Source organism: Camellia sinensis, chromosome 15 (assembly GCF_055761805.1).
Source record: "Camellia sinensis isolate YWXY chromosome 15, ASM5576180v1, whole genome shotgun sequence".
Lineage (NCBI taxonomy): Eukaryota > Viridiplantae > Streptophyta > Magnoliopsida > Ericales > Theaceae > Camellia > Camellia sinensis.
Window position 1 is genome coordinate 122,208,778 of NC_138975.1, and position 10,597 is coordinate 122,219,374.

The window sequence follows — 10,597 nt, forward strand, 5'->3', positions numbered from 1 at the left end:
ACACACACACACAAATCTCATCTCATAACAAAATAATTATATATTTTAAAAAAACATTATAGATTAAAAAGAACGTAAAACCACAATCGTTAATTTTTGTAATTTTAAAAATATTTAAAAATGGTACTATTGGCTAACAAAGTAACTATAGATAAATAACAAAAAAAAAACTAAAATTGCTAATTTTTGTAGTTTTAAAAATATTTAAAATAATATCATTGGCTAACAAAGTAATTATAGATTTAAAAAAACAATAATTGAATTACAAGCTTCTAAAATCTCTCCCCTAATATTTATCTCTTTCTTAAATCGCATAATCTATCTATCTATGTTATATATTATACCAAAGTGATTTTTCATCTTAAAGGCGTTAAGTGTTTCAAAACCTTAAATCTAATTTTTTGAATTTTTGAATTTTATAAAAAAAATATTGTAGGTAAAAAGAAAGAAAGAAAGAAAGAACAATTCTCAACCACCCTCTCCCTCTCAAATTAAATCAACCCTTTATTTAAAAATAATATAATTCACATACAATCTTTTATATCCTAAAATAAATTTAATGAAAACGAAACTCTCTCACCTCCCATAAGATGTATACTATTAATATATTTTTCACAACTGGCCTGATCTATATAAATCTAAAATTATGCCCAGCATAAAGTAAAAATTAAACCTTATATCTAGATTCTCTCTCTATTCCATAATTAAGAATGAGATTTCTAGTAAGAAGGCTTGTGGGAGCTCCAAAGTATTCCATAATCACAAATTTTTGTGATTTTAAAAATATTTAAAAATAAATTCTATTGGCTAACAAAGTAATTATAGATTAAAGGGGAAAAAAAAAAAAAAGCCAAAAAACCCCCTAAAAATTTGTATTACAAGTTTTTAAAATCTCTCCCTTAATATTTACCTTAAAAAAATATTATACATTAAAAAAAGAAAGAAAAGAAACACAAATCTCATCTTATAACAAAGTAAATATATATTTAAAAAAAGGGAGATTTACTAATAAATCCCAAAATTTGAACTTATGAACCAATTGGTCCCATTTTTATTCTATTAAACTGTTTAGTCCCATTCAAATGTGAGGGACGTAATTACCCTCATCTAACCGTTGCTGATGCAGCTGTCGGGCGGAAATTGGGTGAGGCACGTGTGTCGCTCACGTACGTGATTAGTGAATGGATGTGTGCTGTGTTGCATGTGATACATTGGTAGGGTGTCACAGAATGGCAAAGCGCTGTAAGGGGTTTTTTATTGGGCTGGGTTGGTGTGTTTGGGGGTTAACACACACACTGATACACACCAAACCCAGCTTTCTCTTCTCTCTTTAAGACACCCAGCGCATAACACACACACTGATACACGCACACTACCATGGCAGTACCTTCCTCGCCAAACCCTTGTGGTTGTTCGCCGCCGAACTCCGCAACACCACCGTTGCTTCCGGCGCCGCCGTCTCCTCTTCCGGCAACTCATTCCTTTCCTCTTCTTCCACCTTCACCTCCACCTCCACCTCAGCTTTTTCAGGTAACACCACTAGAGTAGAGTCATGTTCCGGCAAAACCACCACAAAACTATCTTCACTCTCTAGAAAATTAGTCTCTCTTTTCGCCGCCATAATTTCCAAAACATCGGCCGGTGTTTGGGTTCCTCGGCGACCCATTTTCTCTCTCTTCTTACCTCTGGTGTTCTTCTTCGACTGTTCTTCGCTCGCCAAGTGTTCTTCAAAGGCTTCAATGGCTTGGTGAATAAGTTCACGGTTAGGCGAAGAGTCCCACCTGAACTAGAAACTCGTGTAACAGTCGAAACACTCTCTCACATGGAGACCCAACCACACACATATCTCCTCTCTCTAGCAGACACGAAACACCATGCACACATAACACCATTAACACACACACATCCAACAGCCACACTCATACACACTATACACACAACACACACACACACACAGCACAACCCACACCAAACCCAGATTTCTTTTCTCTCTCTAATACACACCTAGCGCATAACACACACACACTGATACACGCACACACACAGTGATACACACACACAACACACACAACGCACATAGTACACGTGGCACAGACTGGGACATCAACACACATGCATCTACTGGCTCTCTCTCTCTCGATGGATTTTGGGAGTGAAAAAGATCAACATAGACCTCTCTCTCTAGTTGAAAAACACACAATATATATATATATATATCTCTCTCGTGAGGGATTAAAAAAAAGGGAGGGAATAGACTCACACACAAGAAGGCAACAGCGGCTCTCTCTTACACACAAACAACACAACAGACACCACCGCTGCCATTACCCATCACCACCACCTTCCTTTTGAATCTCTGAGGGTGTGCCACACAGCCGTCGGCAAGGAAGACACATTCAAATTCGAAAACCCTACCTCACAATTGGTGAAACGTATTTGAATGTATCACCAAAATTAGCCAAACCGGAATGAGCAACGTTTCCAAAAAAGGAACTGATCCAGCAAAACAATACCACATTAAATCAAGGGCACTCTAGTCCACACAGTGAAACAAAAATGGAAAAAAAAACCAAAAAGGACCAAATCAACTCACCAGCAGGACTATTTGGTATAATAGAATAAAAGTGTGACTATTTGGTATAACAGTTTGTGAAGTAGGATTTATTGGTAAATAATCCTTAAAAAAAATGTTATAGATTAAAAAGAACATAAAACCACAATTGCTAATTTTTGTAATTTTAAAAACCTTTAAAAATAGTACTATTGCCTAACAAAGTAACTATAGATTAAAAAAACAAAAAACATAACAACCCAAAATTGCTAATTTTTGTAATTTTAAAATAATGCTATTGGCTAACAAAGTAACAATAGAATAAAAAAAAAAAAAATTGAATTACAAGTTTTTAAATCTCCCCCTTAATATTTATCTCTTTCCTAAATCACATAATCTATTTGTCTATACTATGGCCCTGTTTAGTAGGGCTTATTTCCAGCTTATTTCAGTTTTTAGCCTAATTTAAACTATTTTGATATGTTTGGTTCAGTTTAACAATACAACTTATAGCTTTTTGTAAGTCAAAAGTCAACTTATTCTTTGAGTGGGGGAGGAGAGCTTAATTTATAAGTCAAAAATCAGCTTATGTTCACAGTTATAAGTTATAAGTTGTTAAGGTATAAGCTATAATCACTTCCCCACAACTCTACTAAACGGGGCCTATACTATATATTATATCAAAGTGACTTTTCATCTTAGAGTCTCTAAGCATTTCAAAATCTTAAATCTAATTTTTTGAATTTTTGATTTAAAAAAAAAAATTAAAACATTTATTAGCTATTCCAAGGATATAAATATAAACCTTCAAAATTATTTAATGCAAATATATTGTCGGTCAATACCTAAAAAAAAAAAAAAAGAAAGAAGAAAAGAAAAAAGCACATAATTCTCAATCCCCCTCTCAAAATAAATCAAGTTTTTATTTAAAAATAATATAAATTTCATACAATCTCTCTTTCCTAAAATAAATATAATGAAAAGAAAATTCTCTCACCTCCCATAAAATATATACTATTAATATCTTTCAGAACTGGTCTGATCCATATAAACCTAAAATTAAACCTAACATAAAATAAAAATTAAACCTAATATCTAGATTCTCTTTCTATTCCATAATTAACCACAATTTTATTGCCAAATAAATTTAAGCATATCTATACTATATATAATTTTTTTTAAAGAAAATCTCATAATTTATTATTTCTTATAATGATTTCATAATTTATAATTTAGAAAAAGGAAAGATGAAAAAAATTATTCTTACGTACTCTTTCTCTAACTAATTCTTTCTCTTACCCAAAAACCCTAGCTATCATATATTATACTTTTTCTAAGCCATTCATGTCTTCCTCATCTTATAAATATTGCATTCATGGAACGATGAAACTCATTATTTTTTAACTTTCTTTATTAAACAATTTGGACGTTAGTTTATGTTTAGTCTATTGTATTATTTAAATAGACTCTTTCATTCTTCAGGTATACCAGTTTTTCTTATTCTTTTTTATTTATGACCATTTTTTATTTTTGTATTTCATATTTTGTGTGTGTTTCTCCATCCTCTCTACCAACCATTATCTATTTTTTTGTTTATAACTATTTTTTGTTGGTTAATATTGTTTTGCTAGAATTTTTATACTAAAATGGTGTGATAGAGTCATTTGTATAATAAATAACGTGTCACTCATTATAAAGTGATAGATCAAAATCATTATTACTAAGTTTTTTGTATTGATTTTTATGTTTGTATATCATTACTTTTTAAATTTTTTTTTTTACTTATAATATTTTTTGATATCACAATATGTGTTAATTGACAGTTGACGCAGAGCATTACTTTAAAGGCATATAATAATTTTTCAAAGCTATAAAAAGAAAACATTATTTTTAATATATTTCAAAATTATTAAAGGTGTTAGTCAATTATTTATTTTTAATATTTGCAGCTTCTCTCTTTCTTTAGGGTACTTATTTCTCTACTGCATTGTGAGTTCATATGTTTTTAGAAAAAAAAAAAAAATCACATGTAATTTAAAATCTTGAATCTTTTTATATAGGAAGTTAAAAAATAAAATTTGGAATTAAAAATATAGCTATACAAAACCATGTCCTTTTAAATATAACTATATTTATAATTAATTTTAATCTATCTATTACCTTTACCTATCCTTATTTATATTATTATATAAATAAAAAAGTTGTAAGATAATTGAAATTGAAAATCCTAATCTATTTTGTTTCAAAATTTAAAATTGGTAAAATGCATATGTTGCAATATCAATAATTTCTTCCTATTATGAATTTTATTTTAAATCTTATAAGATTTGTTTAATGAATAGTATTCAATTTTTATAAAAAAATTCCAGTATATTCCTTCCAAAAGTTAATATAGCAAGTCTTCAAAATCATATTTTAAAACTCGAAATTATTAATTTTTTAATTCTTATTTTTATTTTAAATAAGCATGTTAAAGTATATATAGATATCCATATAAAATTATACTTATTAATAAATATGACATTAGTTTTAATTGTAATCATAACTTCAAAAATGTTTAAAAAAATGTGAGGCGTTTAATATCCAAAGTCCCAATTCATTTTTTTACTTTTTTTAAATATTTTAAATTACGTGTCATGGTAATTCTTTTTAACTCATTAAGTTTTTAATTTTTTAAATTATTTTCCTTTTAAAAATTAATATGATAATTTTTTAAAATTAATATATTTTTATTCTAAAACAATGAAGTATTAAAACTATGTCATTTTTTTTTATAACAAAGCATAATTTTGATTATTAATTGTCAATACAATAAATTTAATTTATGTATACTATATATTGTAATAAAAGAACATTTTAAATAAAACTCTTAAACATATATATAAAATTTTATTAACGAGAGACAAAATATAAAAAAATTAAATATAATTATAGTATTTTTCATAAATAATATATTATTTTATTCTGTACGTAGCACGACTGATATGCTAATATTATGTAATGCCATTGTCATTTCTTTTTTAAAATGGAGTTGAATTTTTTTTAAGTTCACATTTCAACTGGAGAGAATTTGAAAAGTTTGTGGAGTTATACTATTAGCCCCGTTTTGATGATCTGAACTACTCATTAGATAGTGCACCCTATATAATCCATGAAAAAAAATTGAGTTGATCCGATAATTGTATTATTATTATTTTATCATTTTGTCTAAAAAAATGGATTTATTGTCATTTTTTTTAGAGATAAACATGATAAAATAAAAATATTATAATTATTAAATTAATCTATTGTTTTAAATATATACATTAAAAATCTTATAAAATTAATAATTTAAATTATCAAAATACATCCATGATAGTCTTACGAACTCTTCAAATTACTCTCAAATTAAAATAAGTATGAATTTTAAAAATAAATTCTCAAATTTAAAAATATTGCCCCAACAAACTAGTCCTAACACTATGCTTTGGAACCTATGAGAAAAAAAAGAAAAGAAAGAATTACTTAAATTATAATAGAAAATAAAAGAAAAGAAATATTTGTGATTTCTCTTCTTCTTATTTGGATAAATAACAAATAAAAAAAGAAATAATTATCATTTCTCACATTCTTATTTGGTTAGATTTTATAAGAGAAAAGAAAAAAATTTTTTTTTATGTTATATTATCTTTTTTTTTTTGAACTGATTATGTTATATTACCTAAATAATATTTTTATATTTTCAATTATTTTATTTCTTTTATTTTTACATAGACAAAATTAACATTATAAAAATGTTGATTTATTTTCTCTTTCAATCTCTTTATTTTTGAAAAGATTAAAAATTAGAATTATAAGATAAATAAGTTTTTCTCCGTTTCTCTTTATTTCTTTTCATTTCTCTCTACTTAAATTATCCAAACAAGTAAGTGAAATTCTCTATTATTTTTTATTTTTTTTTCAAATCAATCAATCCAAACATGGGAAATTATTTAATATTTCAAGAATATCACGTATTCATACTTCAAATCAATCGCCAATTAATTAGTATCATATTATTCTTCTATTCTCAACATAAATCGCAAACCTTTATATTTCTGCACCAATTAAAATCTTACTCCCTCCGTCCCAAAATATTAGTCCCTTATTCTATTTTTCATTGTCCCAAAATATTAGTCCCTCTTCAAAAATCAAGTACAAAAATAATATAAATTTCCTATTTTGCCCTTCTTTTAAATTAATAAACAATATAAAAAGTACAATTATGACATTGATATTCCCAAAAATGTACTATCAAAAGGGTAATTTTGGAAAATTAACTTTTTTAAAGTGCAATAATTGTACTACCAAAAAAAGTTGGATTCCCCAAAAGGGACTATTATTTTGGGACGGAGGGAGTATATAGCGCCACGTATTTATATTCCAGGAGTACTGAATAACTATCCTCCCAACATAGCACAAACGTGTCGACACCCCACTTCTCAACTATTTATTAACCACTCACGCTCTTTCTCTCTTCACTACCACTACCCCTACCTCTTTCTCTCTCTCACTCTCCGTATTCCATCCATTTCGAACCAGCTTCTAACCAGAACCTCCTATCTCTCAAAACCTCCCAATCTCTCTCTCTCTAAAAAACAACCAAACATGTCCTCCGAATACTACTCTCTCTGCATTCCTGGAAGTGGGTTCTCCAGTTTTCTTCCCAGCCTGGAGCTCATTCTCTGCATCTTCCTCATTGCTGCTGTGTTTGGCTTCTGTCTCGCACCAGGCGGCCTCGCCTGGGCTCTCTCAAAGGCGCGAGCCGGGGTTCAATCAAGGTCTGCCATTCCTGGACCCTCTGGTCTACCCATTATCGGACTCGTCTTCGCTTTCGCTGGCTCTTTGACTCACAGAGTCCTCGCAAATCTCGCTAAGACCTTCGAAGCCGTACCGTTGATGGCTTTTTCGATTGGGTTCACTCGTTTCATCATCTCAAGCCACCCAGACACAGCCAAGGACATTCTAAGCAGCTCGGCTTTCGCAGATCGGCCTGTGAAAGAGTCGGCTTACGAGCTTCTCTTTCACCGAGCAATGGGTTTCGCTCCTTACGGTGAGTACTGGAGGAACCTGAGGAGAATCTCGTCGACCCATTTGTTCAGCCCGAAGAGAATCACTTGTTTCGGCGATTTTCGGCAAAAAATGGGGATCGAAATGGTGAATCAAGTTAAGGGTTTGATGGAGAAAAACGGAGTGGTTGAAATCAAGAGAGTTTTGCATTTTGGGTCTCTGAACAATGTGATGATGAGTGTGTTTGGGAGGTCCTATGATTTCAATGGATGTGATGGGTCTGAACTTGAGGGTTTGGTGAGTGAAGGGTATGAGTTGCTTGGGATATTCAACTGGAGTGATCATTTTCCTCTTCTGGGTTTGTTGGATTTGCAAGGTGTGAGGAAGAGATGTAGAGAGCTTGTTTCTAGAGTGAATGTGTTTGTTGGGAAGATCATTGAAGAACACAGATTCAAGAGGGCTAAAAATGGAGGTGTTGTGGGTGGTGGTGACGATGATGACTTTGTTGATGTTTTGCTTGGTTTGGAGAAAGATAACAAGCTCAGTGACTCTGATATGATTGCTGTTCTCTGGGTATTTTTCTCAAACACTCTTTACTAATAAACAATCTCATAGTATTTGTTTTTTGAATATTTGTTATTTTGATCTTATTTTGAATATTTGTTATTTTGATCTTATTTTTGTTTTTTTTAGAGTAGTTTTTATTATTGTATGCTGTTTGTGTAAATGCATGGTTGAAGTAATGGATCTGTTTTATGCTCTTTTTGGGACCTTTGAAGATATGAAGAATCAGAATAAAATTTTTCGCTTCTTTCACCTGTTGATATAGAATTTGTTGTTATCTTGTTTTGTTTTGTTTTGTTCTGTTTTCTCCATTTTAGTTGTAAAGGCTAGAGGTATCTATTAGTGGGTTGTGCTTCGAAAAAACAAAAGATTTTAGAAATCTGTTTTCTGAAACAAGTTTTATGGCTCTGTCTGGTTTGGTTTTCAGTAATCTTTTCAGAATTATTTTTTTCTGAAAATTTGAAACATAATTTGATGAAAAAAATAAAAAATATTGATCATTTTTTTGGGAGGCAGAAATAATTTTAAAAAAATTATAGTATATTTTTAATGTTTATTTTTATCAAACTAGTTTTAATTTTTTGGGAAGAAAAATCTAGAAAAGTTTTTCAGAAAAGCAAATTGTACAAAACTAGTTCATCAGTAAAAACAAGAAACAAAAATTTCTCATGGTTTATTTTTGTCAAATTTCTTTTAATTAATTGTTTTTTTTTTAAAAAAATAAAACATAAACAACTTGTTCAAACTAAGCCAAACCCTCACTTTATCCTATTTTACATTATTGTCTCCTCATTTGTAGTATGCGTAATCACCATTTATTTAATGTGTTTGTATTTTTGTTCTGAGAAAGTTCTTTTTTCTCTTACAGGAAATGATCTTTAGGGGGACAGATACAGTGGCAATCCTCCTAGAATGGATTCTTGCAAGAATGGTTCTACACCCAGATATCCAATCCAAGGCCCAATCCGAAATCGACAACGTCGTCGGAGCATCCCGACCGGTGTCCCATTCGGACCTCCCCAACCTCCCTTACCTCGAAGCCATTATCAAAGAAACCCTCCGAATCCACCCTCCGGGGCCCCTACTCTCCTGGGCCCGCCTTGCCATCCATGACACACGCGTCGGCGACCACTTCATACCTGCCGGCACAACTGCCATGGTGAACATGTGGGCCATAACCCACGACGAGCGGGTCTGGCCCGAGCCCAATGAATTCAAACCGGAGAGGTTTTTGGCTGATGATGTGTCCATTATGGGGTCGGACCTCAGGTTGGCTCCTTTTGGGTCTGGGAGGCGAGTCTGCCCTGGTAAAGCCATGGGTTACGCTACGGTTCAGCTCTGGTTAGCCCAAATGCTTCAAAGCTTCAAGTGGGTGGCTTCTTGTGATGATGGTGGTGGTGTGGACTTGTCTGAGGTTCTAAAGCTGTCCATGGAAATGAAAAATCCATTGGTGTGCAAAGCTGTTGCTAGGCTTTCTTGATCGGTTTGGTGTTATGCTAGTTTGATTCTCATCCATGATTTTGAAACTTCTTATATGGGAGAGAGATCAAATGGTTTGTTAATCAATCAAGTAATGAGCTTCTGGAAATGGTGTCTCTGCTTAGTTTGCTCTTAGGTCTTAGTAGTTAAATGGTCTTTAGGTTTTAGTAGTTATATGGTATTATTATTAGTATGAGTGTTAGTATATTATTAGTATTTGACCCAGAACTAGGAAAGTTGTGTTGATTTCGTAATGTGGATTTGTTTTGGGTTTGGCTTGGGTTTCTTGCAGACATGGAAGTTTCATGCATTGTACACAGCTCTTGTTGGCATATATAATATATTATATATTCAAACTATAGTAGTTTGTAAGTTTGTGGTTGTGTTGCTTTCAAGTTCTTTAGTGTCATGCATATTTGCTCTCTATCTCTCTCAGAGGATTCATTCATATTGGGGTTTATGTTTGGTGTCATGTTTATTTCATGCCTTATTTTGCTTCTTTTTTTATATTTTTTGGTGCGCCATGCAATGGGGTGTGTTTTTACACTTTAAAAAGAGATGAGATTATAGTTTATTTTAATTTAGAATAGTATGTAATTTGATTGTTTGGGGTAGTTTTGATTTAATAGAACCATCTTTATCCTATATCCTCTTATATTCACATTTGAAGAAATTTTGTTTGCACTTAGTTTTGTTTTAAAATCACGATTTAGATAAAATACTTTTAATTCTTATTTTTCAAAATTTTGTAACCACACTAAAATTTTAATTTTTTTTCAAAAACTTGTTTAAAAAAATTCATGGCCAAATGAGTTTTCAAAGAACTCTTTACAATTAGGTAAATAATTTATTATGATTTAAACATGTATAGACGATTTAAAAGTTTTTAAAATTTAAAATAATAAAATAATAATTAAAATAAAAAATTCAAAATTTTTAAATATTTATATTTTTTTAAAAAGTCAAAAAAATAGT

General features: G+C 30.7%; 1 protein-coding gene and 1 pseudogene across 1 annotated transcript; one reads left to right on the forward strand and one right to left on the reverse strand.

Moving 5' to 3' along the window:
- Positions 1 to 1,355: 1,355 nt before the first annotated feature.
- Positions 1,356 to 2,325, reverse strand: LOC145788909 (uncharacterized; annotated as a pseudogene).
- A 4,657-nt stretch (positions 2,326 to 6,982) lies between these two features.
- CYP78A10 (cytochrome P450, family 78, subfamily A, polypeptide 10) lies at positions 6,983 to 9,981 on the forward strand. Its single transcript, XM_028260891.2, has 2 exons — positions 6,983 to 8,152; positions 9,012 to 9,981. The coding sequence occupies exons 1-2, from the start codon at positions 7,178 to 7,180 to the stop codon at positions 9,621 to 9,623; spliced, it is 1,587 nt and encodes a 528-aa protein (XP_028116692.1). The 5' UTR covers positions 6,983 to 7,177; the 3' UTR covers positions 9,624 to 9,981.
- Positions 9,982 to 10,597: the final 616 nt, after the last annotated feature.

Excerpts from the sequence above, each read along its gene's own strand:
- CYP78A10 (XM_028260891.2), top strand. The coding sequence starts at position 7,178 with ATGTCCTCCGAATACTACTCTCTCTGCATTCCTGGAAGTGGGTTCTCC. Across the intron at positions 8,153-9,011 it reads ATATGATTGCTGTTCTCTGG|GAAATGATCTTTAGGGGGAC; the intron begins GTATTTTTCTCA and ends TTTCTCTTACAG.